This window comes from Trachemys scripta, chromosome 17, assembly GCF_013100865.1.
Source record: "Trachemys scripta elegans isolate TJP31775 chromosome 17, CAS_Tse_1.0, whole genome shotgun sequence".
Lineage (NCBI taxonomy): Eukaryota > Metazoa > Chordata > Testudines > Emydidae > Trachemys > Trachemys scripta.
Window position 1 is genome coordinate 24,264,462 of NC_048314.1, and position 18,872 is coordinate 24,283,333.

The 18,872-nt window shown below is 42.8% G+C and overlaps 1 protein-coding gene across 5 annotated transcripts in view; it reads left to right on the forward strand.

Moving 5' to 3' along the window:
- The first annotated feature begins 184 nt into the window (after window positions 1-184).
- Window positions 185-18,872, forward strand: part of GOLGA1 (golgin A1) — a 30,060-nt gene continuing 11,372 nt past the window's right edge. Inside the window, exons 1-16 of one of the 5 annotated variants that reach the window (XM_034793440.1) lie at window positions 185-297; window positions 2,162-2,481; window positions 4,685-4,775; window positions 6,473-6,547; window positions 6,992-7,089; window positions 7,828-7,860; window positions 9,640-9,768; window positions 12,077-12,246; window positions 12,695-12,806; window positions 12,954-13,049; window positions 14,544-14,669; window positions 15,712-15,807; window positions 17,004-17,099; window positions 17,251-17,346; window positions 17,672-17,824; window positions 18,126-18,221. In XM_034793440.1, the coding sequence (XP_034649331.1) occupies window positions 2,347-2,481; window positions 4,685-4,775; window positions 6,473-6,547; window positions 6,992-7,089; window positions 7,828-7,860; window positions 9,640-9,768; window positions 12,077-12,246; window positions 12,695-12,806; window positions 12,954-13,049; window positions 14,544-14,669; window positions 15,712-15,807; window positions 17,004-17,099; window positions 17,251-17,346; window positions 17,672-17,824; window positions 18,126-18,221 (1,602 nt within the window). In that variant the 5' untranslated portion in view covers window positions 185-297; window positions 2,162-2,346. Of the gene's footprint in view, window positions 298-322; window positions 451-1,048; window positions 1,140-1,895; window positions 2,016-2,161; window positions 2,482-4,684; window positions 4,776-6,472; window positions 6,548-6,991; window positions 7,090-7,827; window positions 7,861-9,639; window positions 9,769-12,076; window positions 12,247-12,694; window positions 12,807-12,953; window positions 13,050-14,543; window positions 14,670-15,711; window positions 15,808-17,003; window positions 17,100-17,250; window positions 17,347-17,671; window positions 17,825-18,125; window positions 18,222-18,872 lie in introns of those variants that run through there. The other 4 variants (XM_034793438.1, XM_034793443.1, XM_034793439.1 and 1 more) reach the window with 4 other exon arrangements.

The window sequence follows — 18,872 nt, forward strand, 5'->3', positions numbered from 1 at the left end:
ACCTGCCCAGCTCCCCCTGGCCCCCTCCCTACGCGCCCCCGCCGGCCAGTGACGGCAGTGCCAGCCGGGCCGCAACGAGGGAGCCCCGCCCAGCTGCCCGCTCCCGGAGGGTCGGCCCCGCCCCTGACTGCCGGCGCGCGGGACGGGGCTGACGCACACCCGGCGGCTCGCGGGCTTAACGGCTGCCGAGCCGGGAACGAGGCTGCGGGGAGGGCTCTAGTCCGGACGGCGAGGAACTGCCCGCGCGCCCTCCGCTGTGCGCATGCGCCTGGTGCCAGACGCCCTCTCCCCTAGTCGGTAGGTCTCGTCACTTCCGGCTGCCGAGTTATGTTTCCGGGTTGGGGGCTTGACAGCTGGTTCCCGGTGTCGGGAGCGTCACCTTCGGCTCCGGAAGCAGCTGCCGCCGGTGGGAGGCGATGGGGGATGGGCAGAGGGGCCGGGGGCCGCGCGGTGAGTGAGACGCTGAGACACCCTCGGGGGGGGGGGCTGGGCGCGGGGGCCCCGCCCTGCGGCTCCGGCCTGCTCCGAGTAGCGCGTCGGCTGGGCAGGGGCTGCCGCGCAGGAGGCTCCCGGGCTGGTACCGCTTCGGAGCCGGGCTCGTGGGGCGCCGCCGGCAGGAGCTGGGAGGGGAACGCGCGTGTCCAGGGGCTCCGTGGCTTCGGAAGCGATAATAAGGGGGGGCCGTGGGGGGCACGAGGCGTTCTTGGAGCACCCGGAAAACGGCTCCGAGTTTCCGAGTTTCAGCTGGAGGGTTTTGCGGCGCGGGGCCTGTGAGGGAGCCGCTCGGCTCCGCTTTGCGGTGCTCTCCTTCCCCCTCCCACCGCCCCGTGTGAGATGCACAGTCGGGCTGCTCCCCTGGCGCGCTGTGGGGCTTCAGCAACTAGGAGCCCAAAGCTCGTTTCAGTTCTTGTTGGCATTGTCTACAGGGAGGGCATTCTGGAGTAACTGTCCCTGTGTGGACTCTTTGTGCTGGAATAAGTGAGGTTTGGAAGTGGAGTAATTAATACAAAATAAGCAGGAGAGTTCTGAGTAACTAATTGTATCCATGTCAGTGCTTGGAATGCTAATTTCACTGTGGGATTACACTGCTGTTTTCAACACTCGAAGGAGTTGTAACAGCATAGAGGAGGGACATCCAGGTGAGTTGAGAACAAAGACTTGAGGTTGCACATCAACCTGGTAAATCGGTGGATTGTTGAACAAGGATTTGGTGGGTAGTGAAGTATTTATTTAAAAATATTCCGTATTTCTAGGAGCAGCATGTTAACACTTGAATGATGATAGCAGATGCAGCTCTGTCTACAACTTTCCTTAGAACACAAGACAAACAGACGAATTCGCAGAAGAATATGTGAGAAAGTTGATGATGCAGGAGACAATAAAGAAGAATTGTTGAATATATTGTCAAATTTCTGTAGAATTGCTTAAAAATTAGGTGATGAAATGGGGAAAGATTTATTTCCAAACTGAGACACCAAAATTGAGAGTTTAGAAGAACTCGGTAATAATTCCCTGCAAAAGTCAAAGGGAAGAGTAAGAACTCAAAACAGCGAAAGGGGGAAACGAGAGAAATTTACTCTGAGATGTGTCTATCATTGTCATGTCAATATGCTCCTACTAGGCTCCTTGATTAGTGTAGTTAATAACTGCAAATGAATTTTTATTCCTGTTAGCTCTACAGAGCCAAAATAGTTCTGAGAAAACATTGAGAAATTACCAGTGTGAATGACCCAGCAAGAACCCAGCTTTATTCTCATGTCACACGTTTTGTTCACAGCATTAGCTATTAGAAAACCTAAGCAAAATGTGGAAATGCAATCTGGAGAATTGACGGAAAATTCCCCTAACCAAACTTCTTGCCTCTTATCCACCGCTTTGCTGAGGAAAATTGTGTACAAAGTAAATGAAATATCTTTCTGGGAAGAAATCTGCAAAACTTGTCACTGGTGACAATTCCAAATCCACTTTTGACAATTAACAATAATGAATTTGAGTGTTTCCACTCAATTCAGTAGGTAATTTGTTTTTTAATTTTTTTAATTGTGCAGTCTAACAGATATGAACTTTATAATAAGGATAATAAAAATGTCTTTTAATGCTGTATTGGTTTCAGTCTATTGTCTGGTTTGGTGTTGAAACTTGATCTCTCTTTAATTCACAGGCACTGTTAGGCTATGAGCCCTTTGAAGAAACTGGAACAGGAGTAAAACTGGCTGAGTTAAAATTAAATCTTGACTTTTGGAACCTTTAAATAAAGCATCAAACTTATTAACTGTGTAATTTGGGAACGGTCGTGTCTCAAAATACCTGGCTCTTTTGGTGCCATAGAACTGCAGCTGCAGTAAAATGTTTGCAAAACTGAAGAAGAAGATAGCAGAGGAAGCAGCAATTGCTCCTCGGCCAGGAGGGGCGGCCAGAATTCCCAGATCAGTCAGCAAAGAGTCAATCACGTCTGTGGGAGCAGATTCTGGAGATGATTTTGTAAGTATCATATTTTGCATTTTACTACAGCATTTCTAATGCACAAGGTTACAAAAAGCCATGCAAGAATCTTGACTGACTGAAAAACCAAGTGCACGGCAGAGAGAGATGAGTGATGTGCAAATGTATCTCTAATCAGAATAGTTTTTGGAAATTGAAGTAAGTATAGTCAGATGTTAGTGGATGAATAAATATTAAACATTATTTTTTCATGTTAAGAATATAAATTACATAATTATCCTCAGTGCAGAACATGGCAAATGAAGGTATAAAATATCAAACAATGTTACAGCAAAACTCAAGATACCGCAAGTAAATGAAATGCTGAAGATTGCAAGAAAGCAAGTCTTAGATTGTAGTGTTCTGATTCTATGTTAACCTCTTAGGTTCCTGGTGCAGTTACTGGTCAGGCATATTGTTTACATACCTACATAGGATGCTTATGTTTCTGTGGCACTGGAAAAACTTGCAGATTGTTAATTGGATAAACTATTTTTCATTTTAAACTATAGTATCTGTAGACTCTATATTAATAATTTTAGGTATGCATACATTAAATAAAACCTGTTAGTGCTTTGGCTGAAAGTCATGCCTTCTGAAGGCTCTTATGTCACCCAAATCCTAGATTAGATTATACAGCAGCATCACTTTCAGACCCTGCAGTTGCTGTAGAACAGAAGATTTCCCCTGTGTCTTCATTCCATCATCTGTAAAATAGATTTTTCCAAGGAGGGGTGTTGTAAAATAGTATTTCTGAATCTCAAACATAGATATTGGTGCTGAGCTAGACAGGAAATCGTGATCTCAAATAGTGAATGGGAAAATACTGTGGTTTCTACACTCAGTTTTTCACTCCCCCACTCAGCTAATTTTCATATAGCCACAATGTTTCTCAATACTATATCAATTGCTATTGCGTTGTTGGTGTAGAGAACAGAAAGAAGTACAATGGAGGGAGACATTAAAATATATGTGAGAAAAGGTGGGTGAAGTAATGTCTCTTACTGGACCAACTTCTGGTGGCAAGGGAGACAAGCTTTCTAGCCACGCACAGCTCTTCTTCCGGTCTGGGGCAGGTCTACACTTAAAACGCTGCATCGGCACAGCGGCCCCAGCAGTTAATTGAAGATGCTCCTGTGCCGATGGGGGAAGAGTCTCCTGTCGGCGTAGTTAATCCACCTTCCCAATAGGCTGTAGCTATATCCACTGGAGAAGCTCGCCCATCGATATAGTGCGTTAGGTCAGTATAACTACGTCGCTCAAAGGTGTAGATTTTTCACCCCTCTGAGCGATGTAGTTATACCAGTATAGGTCTGTAGTGTAGACCTGGCCTGGGAAAGATACTTGGAGCATCACCGCTAAATGCAAGGTGGAACAGATTGCTTAGCATAAGTAGTTAACGTATATTCTAAGGGACCATTCAAGGCAGAGTGGACCATTAACATCTCTGCAGTCATAGGACAGAAAGAGGGGGTTAGTGGGTTACAGATTGTTGTAATAAGCCATGAATAAAAGATATTACCTCAACCGTCTTGTCTCTCTAATATTGTGGGAATGACACAGCTACAACTACATTGCATACAATAAAATATGGGTAATAGTTCAGGATTTGTTGTTCATTTTTCAAGAATTCTGTGCTTTAGCAGTATGCACTTAATTGCTTTTAATTTTGTTTCCATAACGAGCAAAAAATAAGAGGACTGTAGAGAATAAAAACTAATTAAATTAATATTATTGTCAGAAATTAACATTGTATCAGTGTTTGCAAACTGTTTTTCCCAGATGAAAGGCTTACAATTTCCCTTTTCCCGCTACTTAACTATTCATCCTCTCCCCTGCTTGGAATCCTTCCAACCTGTGTGGCTTAATTTATCTCTTTCCAGTCATCCTATTACATGGTCAGTCCAGTAATTTGAGCTACTTGTTTTCAGCAACTATTCGTTTTAGAAAATATTGTATTTTGTGTCACAGGCCCATGTTGCAGAGGTGACATTTATACCCTCTTTCTTTCTCCCAAGGACCATATGCACTGACTTAGCTAGCAGAATATGCAAATCTGTTCTCCTTTCCATGGGAAATAGGAAACCATTCATTATTTCTAGCCCTTATAATGTTCGCCATCATTAAAATTTGAGTGTGGCAGGATTGTTCTTTCTGGAGTTCAGAAACCACGTAGTTACCTATCTCTCTCTAACCTGCCAAGGCCTCTGATGGAAGCAGCTCCAGAGAAGATCTCTCATCCCAGCTACTTAGAAGAAATGAACAAATACGAAAACTGGAGGCCAAACTGTCTGGTATGTTTCCTGGGGATGTAAATGATAACTTACAACCTTTCAGTGCTGGGAAATATTTTCCTTCACACTTATTTTTTTTATTTACAAAAGGAATTTTTTTTGCTGTCTAGCTAACTTTCTACTTAATCCATTTATAATAAGCCTGTTGGTCAGCATCTGAGAGCTGTACAATACAGTCAATACAAAATCCATACAGAGTGTTCAAATAAAGATTTGACTTCCTGTCTTCCTGCTGTTCTCTTGGCACATCTGTGGGATCTTCCCGAATGTTCAGTATTGTTTTCTCTGTCCCCACGCTCCAACCAGAACACTTCTTTTTGGATGTGAGGGCTTTGGAGCAGAGCCCGGAGCTGGAGCGCAGAGCAGCTCCAGAGCAGTGGAGCTGCAGGTTTTTGCCTGGAGCTGGAGCGGAGCCGGAGCACAGCTCCAAAGCCCTGGATGTCAACCCTCCAGGCCCCAGTTTGATTTCAAATTTACTATTTCAGTAGCATCCAGAGACTCTAGTTAGGGTCAGGGCTCCGTGGTGTTCAGCACTGAACAGTACTTAAGATGACATAGTCTCTGCCCGGAAAGAGCTAATGGTCTAAAAAGACCTGCCTCCCAAAAAAGGGAAGGGTGGGGGCCTGGATCTTGATGCATCTTAAACTGGACAGAAATGGCCCTTGGAGACTGTCCCTGTAATGGGGGCCTCCCTGGCTGGCATACAGCTGGCAAAGGGGCCCTGTGCTGACTCGGCTCCCTGTCCTGGGTGTAGGGACTAGATTGGGGCATTGCTAGAGTGCACTATGTCCTCTGCTATTTTCTGCTTCCCGGGGCTCATAGGGCGGTCACGGGAAACAAATCATAACTTGGAGCAGCCTCAAGGTTGTTCTAACTTGAACTGGGGGCTGGGCAGGCCCCTGCTCAGCTCTCGAATATGGGAAGTGCAAAGGAGGCTTATGGTGCAACTGGAATTGTTAAGTGCTCACCTATTCCTAAGGGATAATCCCTAAGTATTGTTAGGGGCATTTGAGGTCTCAATACTTAGCTGCCATAGAGACAGGAGTCTTACAAATACCTGAAACTTTGACCAGACTCCAAGATCTGTAAACAAATCCTCCTGTGGGCTTCTAAATATACTTGTTCCAGGTACCTTCTTCCTTTAATCTGGCCTGTTAATCATATCTGCTCAAAAAATGGCAGAATTATACATTCACTGCCTCTTCTGCATCATCAAGGCCTGGATTTTAAAGGTAAGAGTGTGATGCTGTTAGCTAAGCAAGGGAGCTGGCCAAAATATTGCACAGCTATTGTAAGGTGTAATATGGAACAAGGAAATCAACTGCTTTTGGATTTCTCCGACCCTCCTTCCCTTTATCTCATTGGGGCAATTGTTCACAAGCAGAAGTCAAACCAAATCATTGTGCTTGTCACCACATTCTACTGTAGCCAATGTTCCTGTTTTTGTGCCAGATTTAGTGCCTTTTCCCTGTTAGTGTAATTAGGCCCTTCTGTTTGTACCGACCATTTACTCCATGGATGGTGTGTGGCAGAATTATTTGCTTGTGGTGTTCATTGTTAAGGTCAGCCTAGTTTTCCTTAACAGGAATGATTTTCTAGTTAAGAAAATCATTGTCACTTTCCACTCATATTTTTTTTTAATTTCTTTCCCTAATGTCTGTCCATTCCTCGTCTGTACTTCTCCCTCCTCATCCAAGATTATGCTGAACAGGTCCGAAACGTGCAGAAGATAAAAGAGAAGCTTGAAATTGCATTAGAAAAGCATCAGGATTGTACGTACTTTTATTTTCTTTCCTTTTTTCTTTTTTAATTTAAAACTGTTCTGCCTTGAATGCAGACGGAGTGTAAAAAGCTGTATAGTTAAAAATGTTTCTCTTCATATTGCGTACATATTGGTTGTAAAAATAGCACACAACTTTCTGCTTGATTTACAGTGAACAAAGCAGCTGTGGTTTGTTTGCAGTTATTCTGACAGTTGCCAGCAAGCTCTTTTGCTGAACTTATGACAGCATTATTGCAGTCCAGATAGGGCCCTGCTGAAATCTTTGTTTGTGGTAGCACTCCTAGTGCTAGGCATTGTGTGAACGTAAAGCGAGGCCTGACCATCTTGATAGTGGTAGTTCTAAATTTTAGTGTGACCTACAATATTTACAGAAGTAAATACACAGTGTTGGCATTTGCATATCGTGACTTTTTAACTAGTGATTCTCTGACAGCTTCCATGAAGAAATTTCAGGAGCAGAATGAGGCTTACCAGGCCAACAGAGCAAAGATGGCTGAAGGAATGGCTTTGGCATTAGAAAAAAAGGACCAGGTAATAAACACAAGGTTGACACAATGAAACAATTGACTGATAGCGGGAGGCTTCTGAATACAATGATGTTGGCATAGTCAACATGTTGTAGTACTAGAGAATCACTGCTGAGATGCAGGATTTGTTTGCCTTGATTTATTCTTATCTGGGTGGAGGGAAAGGAAGAGGGATAAGGTGCAAGGGTCAGTGTTGCTGACAGTTCATTCTGAGACAACGTGCACAGCTCGCTCTTTTTTCTTTAAAAGAGCTCATGAAAGTCTCTAATGTGAACTCAAACTCACATTTGCTGTCTAGGTACAACTCTGTTGTCACATAATTAAAATGTCTATAGATCAGTCGTTCTCAACCCGTGGGCTGCTTGCAGCCCAATCAGCACAGAGCTGCAGCCTGTGTGACATCCTCAGGGTCATACAGGTAGCGTAAATACTGTGTGAACGTGGCCCACATAACACAGAGGGGGCTGCATATGCAGCCCACAATGGTAAGTATGTGGAGAACCACTGCTGTAGATGATGCATTTTTGTTTGCACAGGGCAGATATGCTGTCGTGTCATAAATGAACCTGTCGTAGGCTTTACTGGTATATTAAAATCCTCTCTGGTTACTTTTACTCATTCCATTTGATAACAATTATCCTAATTTAATACCTTCAGTCACATTTATTGTTGCATTTCAAAGTTGGTGCTTAGATTTTTATTTGCCCTCTTTTTTTCTGTCCTTCTCTCCTCCCCTTTGCAGGAATGGAGGGAAAAGTTGGTTCATCTTGAAAAGGCAAGTCTCCTTTGATACCTCTCTGTTAAATGTAGGCCTATGCACATACTGGGACTTGGCAAAGAAAAGTTTATACAGAAAATGTAATTATCGAGAGTATCTGATTCCTTGTTCTCTGGCTGAGACCTGATATTCATGTTTCATTCTCCACTTCATCACCCCGGAAGTTAAACTGGAACTAGTTTTGGAGAGGGAAATAACCAAACACAGACTTCAGACACAAGCAAGAGATGAGAGATTGGCACGCCAGCCAGCATATATGTAAAAGCTCAGCCTTTACCCAGATTGCTTGTGTCCGTTAGCGGAGTGTTGAGATAGCACTTACATTTCTTGCTTTATGCTTTCAAGTATTAGTAAATTAATCCCTTGCATTGCTGCCGAGGTATTATCATCCCTATTTTACAGAGGGGGACAGAGAGATGTGAATGCTTAAGGTCTCGAAGCTATTCCTTTCAGAGCCAATGTGAGAGCTCTGTGGTCTGATCCCGAGGTTGGGAGTCAGGTACTCCAAAATCACACTGCATGCCAGGAAGTGATTTAATCTCTTATCCCTCTGTGGTTTGAGGGAGAACAGAGTGGTTCTGGGGTGAGGAAGATCTTTATGTGCAAGCTGATGATACATTTATAAAAAAAAAAAAAAAAAGTAAAATCTTGTTTTCAGACTATAAACTCGTTAGGACAGTGACCATGTCTTCATGCCTGTCTGTGAAGCATTTAGCGCTCTGTTGGCACTGTATAAACAAAACCCTCACTAGCGTAGACTACGTAGTGGCACTTGCAAGCGCTCCCTCTTCCTTTGTCGTCTGCTGTTGATGCTCATTTCCTGCCAAGAATATTATATGCATTTGCTATGGCAACTGCTGAACAGAGTGCTGCGGGATGAGCTTTATTACCGCTCCCCTTATTCTTCTGTGTAGCATTGACTTGGTGAGATTTGTTAAGAGCCTTTCTAGCCTTGTCACCAAAGTAGCTGGCGAGCACTGTAATGACTATAGACCAGAGCTTTAGTCGCATAAGGGAATTGACATCTGGCTGGAGAAAAATCCTATTGGCTCACAGCCACGGATGCCTGCAAATGAAATAAGTGTAATGGCAATACCTGTTTAGATCACCTACCCCACTGGGGATTTGACATGAAGCACTTCACTCCCAGAGCGTATCTTGGCTCTAAAAAGAGGAGCAGTTCTTGCCAAGAGCTGTAGCTATGAGTGCAGCCAGGGTTGTATTGTAAAGTTATTGTCCAAAAATAGATGTATGTTGACTTCAGTCTTGTGTTGTCAGCGTCATAGCAGAAATTAGTTCCACTTCAGTAATATTTTTTTAAAAAGGATTTCATTCTTGCTGTAGTTGTTCCAGCTGTCCAACTAAGTCTCTGCTCCAGGCATCTTTTACCACAGAAGCATTAAACGGATGTTTAGATTTGCTGTCAAGTGTTTCAAGTATTAATTGCCTATTATGGCATGCTTGAATGGTGGGTGTAAAGAACTTCCTATATAATTTCTTCTTAAATAAGTTATTTTTGTCTTGTTCACAGCACAGTCCTGAAAGTTTCCAAAGTTCAGTAATGCAACCTGTGTTGCTTACTGAGACGTGCATTCTGAAAATACATGTGTAAGAAGTCTGTTATTTATATAGCACCATAAGAGTGCATGGGGATTTGCAGTTATAAACATAAAACAAGATCCTGTTCCCAAGAAGCTTAATTTAATACATTGCTGACCTGAAACTGAGTGGCAGACATTTTGGATTCCTTGTTTAATTTTGGTGCTTGTTTAACAGGAAAAAGAGATGCTTTCGGCTCAGTTACAAGAAATGAGGGAGCAGAGTTTAAATCTTTTCCAAAAGAGAGATGAAATTGATGAACTAGAGGGCTTTCAACAGCAGGAACTGGCCAAAGTCAAACACATGGTGAGATTATTTTGTAGTCTCTTGTTTTTGGTGCTCAAATATATACTACTTGGTGACTCGACATTAAGGCTTTGTCTGCACTACCCACCTTTTAGCGACACCACTGTGCTGCTACAGGTAGCAGCAGTGTAGCTGCTGTTTGTCAGCTGGAGAGAGCTCTCCCGCTGACCAACAAAACAAAAACTTCCACCCCCAACGAGCACCAGCAGCTTTGTCAGCAGGAGAGCGCGCAACAAGGTTAGTCATGTGCTCAGAAAGGTTAATCACGCAATCAGTTGCACTGTTAAACAATAATAGTATGCCATTTATATAAATATTTTTGAATCTTTTCTGCATTTTCAAATATATTGCTTTCAATTACAACACACAATACAAAGTGTACAGTGCTCACTTTATTTTTGATTACAAATATTTGCACTGTAAGAAAACAAAAGAAATAGTATTTTTCAATTCACCTCATACAAGTACTGTAGTGCAATCTCTTTATCATGAAAGTGCAACTTAAAAATGTAGATGTTTTGTTACATAACTGCACTCAAAAACAAAACAATGTAAAACTTTAGAGCTTACAAGTCCAATCAGTCCTGCTTCTTGTTCAGCCAACCACTCGGACACTTTACAGGAGATACATTTACAGGAGATAATGCTGCCCACTTCTTGTTTATAATGTCACTTGAAAGTGAGAACAGGCAGTCGCATGGCACTGTTGTAGCTGACGTTGCAAGATATTTACATGCCAGATGCGCTAAAGATTCATATGTCCCTTCATGCTTCAGCCACCATTCCAGAGGACTTGTGTCCATACTGATGATGAGTTCTGCTTGATAACGATGCAAAGCTGTGTGGACAGACACATGTTCATTTTCATTATCTGAGTCAGGTGCCACCAGCAGAAGGCTGATTTTCTATTTTGGTGGTTTGGGTTCTGTAGTTTCCGCATCAGAGTGTTGCTCTTTTAAGACTTCTGAAAGCATGCTCCACACCTCATCCCTCTCAAATTTTGGAAGGCACTTTGGATTCTTAAACTTTGGGTTGAGTGCTGTAGCTAGCTTTAGAAATTTCACATTGGTACTTTCTTTGCATTTTGTCAAATTTGCAGTGAAAGTGTTCTTAAAACAAACATGTGCTCGGATCATCATCCGAGACTGCTATAACATGAAATATATGGCAGAATGTGGGTAAAACAGAGCAGGGGACATACAATTCTCCCTCAAGGAGTTCAGTCACAAAGTTAATTAACAGATTATTTTTTTAACGAGCGTCATCAGCATGGATGCATGTCCTCTGGAATGATAGCCAAAGCATGAAGAGGCATATGAATCTTTAGCGTATCTGGCACGTAAATTTTTTGCAAACTGGGCTCCCACAGTGCCATGCGAATGCCTGTTCTCACTTTCAGGTGACATTGTAAACAAGAAGCAGGCAGCATTATCTCCTGTAAATTGTCTGAGTGGTTGGCTGAACAAGAAGTAGGACTAAGTGGACTTGTAGCTCTGAAGTTTTACATGGTTTTGTTTTTGAGTGCAATTATGTAACACAACAAAATATCTACGTTTGTAAGTTGCACTTCCATGACAGAGATAGCACTACCGTACTTGTATGAGGTGAATTGAAAAATAGTATTTTATCATTTTTACAGTGAAAATACTTGTAATGAAAAATATAGTGAGTACTGTACATCTTGTATTCTGTGTTGTAATTGAAGTCGATATATTTGAAAATGTAGAAAAACATCCAAAATATTTAATGAATTTCAATTAGTATTCTGTTGTTTAACAGTGCGATTAAAACTGCAATTAATCAACACCCCTATTCAAAAATTTACAACTGAACATTGATTTACTACAGCTTTGAAACTTTACTATGCAGAAGAAAAATGCTGCTTTTAGCCACCTTAATTTAAATGAAACAAGCACAGAAAGCTTCTTTTTTTTTTTTTTTTTTAAACTTTCCCTTTAGTTAGTTAGTATTTTACCTTTAACTCAGTACTGTATTGTAGCTACGTTTTGGTTTTGGTCTCTGCTGACTGCATGTTACCAGCTCCAAATGAGGGTTGTGGTTGACTGGTCAGTTTGTAACTCTGAGGTTCACCTGTATGTTAATTCACTGACAACTGGAGGCTTTACAGTATGTGTCTGCATGCAGTGTCATGTAAACTCCCAGCTGACACTGAATTTTCAGCCTTCTCTGTGTAAAATTTAATCTAATTTAGCTTATAACTTTGATAAAGGCAGCAAGACCCCTCCTTCAGAAGCCTTTATTAATTGTATCAGTTCATCTTTGTCAAAGATAATGTTCTAATGTTCAGCTTTTGAAAAAGGAAGAGTCTCTAAGCAGAGCAGAACAGGAGCTAGAGGCATGCCGTCGGGAACTAACCCATGCTAAACAAGAGCTGCAGGTCACAAGCAACTTGTCATCGCTTCTGAGCAGTGAAGTGGAAGAGTTGCGGCAGCAGCACTCGGAGCTGGAAGCACAGAGGTGTGTATGTGGTGGGGTAAAGGAGTCTGTCAGCAATATCTAGATATTCTGATGTATTTCCCACTTGGCTCTAGCTCCCCTTGAAGAGCCTGCATGTGCAGTAGGCTCGATGCTTAGTCAGTACTTGCATACTAGCATGTGACAGGGAGTACACTATTTCTTTACTAAAATTACCCTTTTACAGTCAAATTGAAACTTTGGTTTGTTTGTATGCAACCCGGATCACTTAGAGTTCTCTGTGCTCAGTCACTACCATTCTTCCGCCTGGTTATGAGTGCTGGAGTATGCAGTAACTAACTTGTAAGCTCCTGTGAATGATTAGTGCCAGGCCAAAATGGCTGTTCTTAAGATTAGAAAAAAATCATAGGTTTCGTAATCTAGCCTCCTTCCCTTGGCAGATGCATTCTGCTTGCTGGCACATTGAGTTACTGTTTTTCTTTCTGTGAAGGGATGAACTAGTGGCAGCTGGGGTGAATGCAGAAAATAAGATCACTGCCCTGGAGCAGAGAGGACAAGAGCTACAAACCTTCATTCAGCATCTTTCGGCAGACTTGCAAAACGTAAGTTGAGATAATTGGAGTCTGATACCTTCCTTTCTGTCAGTTAATGCGACAGTTCAAACTGGGCCTTCGCTGAAATGTTTCTGTTTGCATTCGCTTTGTAAAAACTGAGTTTAGAATCAAAAACCATTTTCCTATATGCCGTAGGCTCGAGTTGCTGCCTCTGGTTGTGAGAAGAGATTGGAAACTTTACAGATAGAGCATGAATCTCTCAAACTGGAATATGAACAACATAAGCTAAAGGTGAAAATGTGGGGACTTTTGGTCTGACCCAGTATGGCTGTTCTTATGTGTGTGATCGGAGGGTACTCAGAAGTTGGTTAGGTTTTAGTGTTCTCAAGCTCTTATACCTGAGATTGTTTGTATTTAATCAGTCTGAACGGCATGAATGCAGTGCAACGTGGCTTCTGAATTGTTTAAGCAGAGATTTTTATATTAACTTCCTCAGTTGAATTATGAACCAGGCATGTGACTTTCTACTGGCAGGTAAAAACACCCAAAGCTAGTAAATGTAATCTTGGAGCAAGACTTAATTTTTTGTAAGTCCCTTTATAGCAAGTTTCAGCCCTATTTAGGACTATCACCAGGAGAGTTGTAAATGCCTGGAAAGTGGGGTAAATGTGTGAGAATTGCCAGCCATGATACCCCCACTGGCAATCTTGTGAATAAATTCAAGAAGTTTGGATAATGGAGCTTTGCTATCTGTGGACAATGTTAACAAATTGGGGAAGCACCGGGGGAAGGGAATTGTGTAATGAAATTAGGTATCAGAGAAGTCTCTGGCAATAGTCATACTAAATCCAAAGTATTAGTATCAAAGACCACAAGAAAATCTAGCTTCTGTTGGGCATACAACTCAGTAAGTTAATTATGGGTCCATACTGCATAATTTTTCCAGATGGGAGGGAATAAAATTGCAGACCTCTACTGGAAAGGCTGAATGGACCGAGCAAATAACATGGATTGGTAGAACTGCAATAGTTAAAATGACCTTTTCTCTTCCAGATTGAAATAAAAATGTAAACACTTCCTATAGAAATCCCAACTCAAGATATTAAAATACATTCTCTATTTTATGCTTTATTTGGGACAGTACGTTTTATATAGGCCTAATAAATAAATTAATTAATTGAAATACAAATTATGTAGGCCAGTATTGAATGAATGGGTGGATTCAGTGAAGCTTCAGAAATGGAAGCCACAACCCCGAGAAAGGGAATAATCTAACAATCTACCTCACTTCAGTTGAGTTGGTATATATTTAATGTTGTATGGATCTGTCTGCACTGCAAAAAAAAAAAAAAAAAAAAAAGACCCATGGCAGCAAGTCTTAGAGCCTGGGTTAACTCACATGGGCTCATGTTATGGGGCTAACATTCCAGTGTAGATGTTTACGCTCAGGCTTGAGCCCAGGTTCTGAGACCTACCCCCTTGCTGGGTTTTAGAGCCAGAGTCTCAATGTCTACACTGTTATTTGCAGCCCTGTAGCATGAGCCCCATGTGCTTAAGCTGGTTGACCTGGACTCTGAGACTCGCTGCAGTGGGTCTTCCCTTCCTTCCCCTCTTCTCCCTCCCCGCCCCCCATCCTAGACATACCCTAAGATAACATAGACTGGCTTTCATTAAAGAGAATTTCTTTTTGATGTGTGTTTGAGGGGGTGGGTGGGTTCCCCCCAAGTGAAATCACTATGTACTGAGCTTGGCTATAAAGATGACACTGGCTTTTTGTTCCAACAGATGACTGTTGAAGTTGTTGAGAAAAATAAACTCATTGAACATCTGCAGGAAAAAGTGTCTTCCCTAGAAAAGAGATTAGAAGGGAATTTTTCAGGGGATGAACATGTGTGGGAGCTACTCAAGGAGGTAACATTTTTAGACTTTTTTAAATCCCTTGAGAACTGTGTGACTATTACTGTATCTGTCATGTAATGGAAGAAATATCTAATATCCTGCATATGCTTCTGTTCCTGCAGTGTGTATTTGCACTCTGCTCCTGCTGGGTGGAATCTTAGACCTTCTCAAGTGTGTTCATGGTCATCTCTGTAGAGAGGGTAGCACACAGAGATTGCAAGCCGTAATACCAGTAACCAAAGAGTTAACATTTAATGTATATTTCTCCTCTTCTGTGCTCTGGTTGCTAAATGGGCTTGCAAAGCACATGGGAAAGAACTCTGGGCACTCTTAAGCAAAGTCCAAACCATCCATTGTATCCACTGAGCTAAGACCCAGGCACTGATGAGAAATAGCTGTAAGTTGAGAGAGCACAGATTGGAACTGCGCACGGCCAATATCTCCCGTTACTTCCTGACCCTGTTCCGCGGCACTGATATACCATATTGTTTCTGAACAAAGGCAGGTTTCCCCAGCCTAGGACGGGGACACTTGCTTTTCCCTGGCAGCACTCGCCTGCAGTGCCCAGCACCCTAGCCTGGTGCAGCTAGTAAATGAACCTGGCTTAAATAAATCCAAGTCCAGTTTGAAAGCTACTTGTAGAGGCAGCACAATGTCCTCTTAGAGAGTAAATGCTACAGCTAGTAAATATTTTACCCTTTGCATGTGTGTTCTGTAATGTCCCAGCAGAGTGGCTCTAAAGGGCAGTAGAGGAGGTATTTCTGTTGCAGCATTGTAGTTTCTCTGACTCCCTGAAGTTGGTCACAGATGCTGATTACATCCTCAGCTTGGACTTCAGTCGAGCATCTCCACGTCTCCCATTTTCAGTACAAATGCTGTGCAGTAGTGGTCAGTAGCTTCACTCAGTGTCAGCTCCTAGGTGCAAAGGTGTGTTACAAGTCCTAGTAACTGCTGTTTGGATTCTGGCCATCATGCCTTCACCTTAAAAGCAGTTTTCAGAGATTAAACTTCTGAGTCCCCCTGTATGATCTGTGATGATGTGTTTAATCTTCAGAAAACTGCTCTGGAGCAGAAACTGGATGACACCAGACAGCAGCTATTGACAGCTAGAACCAATCATGCTGAGACTGTGAACCTACTGGAAACCCAGGTATTTCCTCCTCCTTCACCAGTGCACTCAGTGGGGTTGGCACTTTTGGCCATCTGGAGGGATTAGGAGTGTTTTAGTATCCAGAGAATTTTATTTAAAACCCAATACCAATTGCCAACCTTTCAGTCTTTTTTTTCAGAAGATTTGAGACTGAATATAACATTGAGCTTTGAAAAGAAACCTTATCTCACCAAATCCACTTAGTGTGTCTGTTTTAACTAGAGATTTTGTGTGGCATATATAGCCCTGGTTTCATACTAACCCTTCTGTCACAGGGTGACACTGGCCTTTTAGAGGCAAGAGGCCAGTGCACCTGTGACTGGCCAGTTGAACACCACCTCCCCACCCCCCAGTTTTGTTAAAAGATGGCACCTGGCCCTAGACCCTTCTAGGTCCCTGAAGGAAGATGGGAAGGGGGCCTGTGAGCGCCTCCTTCCCACAGGGGAGAGAGCAGCCAAGAGTTGTCTGAAGGAAAGAGCTTCAGGAAACCAGAAGGAGAGCAGTAACGGTGAGCTGCAGGTGATGCGTTCTGAGGAAAACCGTTGAAGGACTGGCTGGAGCTGGGGAACCGTGCCACAGTTCAGGAAGGCTTGTACAGTGATCCCTAGGAAGAGCGCAAGAACCAGAGTGGTCAGCGTAAGCCTGGCCCAGAAGCAAGGGGCTAACTCTGGAGGGCGGCCCTGAGGAGCTGGCAAGGAAGCCCGGGGAGTGTAACGCTGCAGTGAGCACTGTGGTGGGATGTGGAAAGTGCCCAGGAAAAAGGGGTTGGTCCTGGAGGGAGGTTCCCCTGAGCAGGGGTGGGGCTGACTCTGGGCTCCAGGAAGAGACTCATGGGAGAAAAGTGCGTCTTGAAACTCTTGGAGACGGAGGCCCTGGAATGGGGATAACAGAGTTCTGACAGAGTGGTTAATGGCAACCAGTGACCTTTCACTGGGATCAAAGAGCTCTTGTATTGTAACCAAGTTTTACTTTCGGGGTTGGGAGGAACTGTTTTTACTACCAGGTACCTGTGGACTTGGCATTTTATATGAATAAGCGTTTGAATTTGTCATTGAGACAACATTCCTTTGCATGGGTGAATAAAGGACAGACGAGGCAGGTGCACGTGTCATGCCACAGCCAGCCGCTGGAGGCAGGGGCCATGGTATGACATATTTCCTTATCTAATTTATTTACATTTCGATTCCTATTTCTAGGTCACTAAACTGAACAGCAAAGTAACTGAAGCACAGGGATTGCTCTGTGAGAGAGACGAGTTTCTGAAGAATTTTAAAGAAAGCAACATGTGCCAGGTAGGCCCTTTCCTGGAAGGTGTCGTCTAAGGGTTTCTGTGTTTAGCCTCCTCTGCTACTTCCTTTCCTACCCCATATTACTATTTTGTGTGCTGCTCTCCAGTAATATCGATCTTTATGGACAAGGGAGTAACTCACTCTCCTGTTTTAGCTGAAAGAACTTGACCAAGCTCTACAGCTCGCTAACGGGGCACTAGAGAGGAGCAAAGAAGAAATCGGTGAGAGGGATCTACAGATCCAAAAGCTGGTGAGAATCCTCTAATCGCTCAGGCGACTCCCGCTAAAGCGTCTCCACTATTCTCCGTTTCCTTATTGATAAGGCTGCAGTTGTCAGAACCCTTCCTGCTAATCCTGCAGCAATGGCTCCAAGATGAGTAAATGTATTTGTATGTGAGGGTAGGCGCCAGATCACCACAGAAATAAAGCATAGCATTGCCATTCGTTGGCGATAAGAATGGGGATAAAGCAGTATGAAGTTATGCCTGACTCTGGCTGCAAGCTCCACGTACTTTGCCCTCCAGTAACCATAGGGTTAATACAGTGTTAACTTACAGTAATGTTTTTTCCTGAAGCAAACAGATCTAGAGGTTGAGAGCAGCAAGTTACAACAGCATCTCTCAACGGTAAAGCATCAGTGCGCAGAACGGATTAGCAGGCTGGAGGCTCAAATAGCTGCCCTTGAAACAGCTCGAGAGTTTGATAAAACAACCTCCCAACATAAGATAGTAAGTACAGAAACTGTTCTGTAGAGGGATATTGAGTCCCCAGATGCTGCCTCTGGCATCACCTGTAACCCTTCTGTGTATTGTCTGAAAATACTAAATTCATATGTAACTGCATGTTCAAAGCTGTTCATACTGTGGTGGTTTGAAGTTGAGGGTGAAGATCTTTCTCCAAGCAACAACGTTCAGAGGCACTGAATATGCATAAAGCAACATCTCTTTGGGGGTGGGGTTGTGGATGTTTACTTGTACTGTAAATGTTCACACCCTGGTTCTTGGCACACAAGATCTTTCCATTTTACAGAGCCAGTTGGAACAGGAAAATGAAGATTTTAATGAAAGCAGACAAGAATATGAAAGTTCTTTAAAGAAACAAGAGTCTGAACTGGAAAGACTAAAGGTATGGGCCTAACTCTGTTGATGACTATGCTTAAGTAAAGAACTAAGTTTGAGAAACAGCTAATGGCAAACTGTACCCTCTTGTCCATACTTAAAGCTCATAGGTTCAGATCATGGTTAATTACTGCCACACACCTTCCTCTTTGGAATTAAAATACCTACACAATACAAACCATTCAAGATTCATTACAAATGGCTGGTACTTTCTTGACACACAATGCTTAGGTCTTACTAAATACTGGCATAAACAGTACATTCCAGGACTTAAAGGGATCCTGTCAAGTAAGAATAGCTTTGAAATCCGCTGAGGAAGAAAAGCACTAATAAAAGCACAGAATATCATCAGCAATACATCATTCATTCCTTTAACAGCTACTGCTATCTAAATTAGAGGACTACTAAATAAAACACTGTTCAGTCATTTAAAGCCTAAACCTTCTCTCCTTTAAGATTATAATCTCCTAGAAAGCTCTCAACATTCTAAATATCAGCCCTCTGGTGTGTGATGTAGAATTTAAGATTTGGCCACTGGAGGGAGTCATTTCCTTGTTAAAAGAAGAACAGGAGTACTTGTGGCACCTTAGAGACTAACAAATTTATTAGAGCATAAGCTTTCGTGGACTACAGCCCACTTCTTCGGATGCATAGTTGT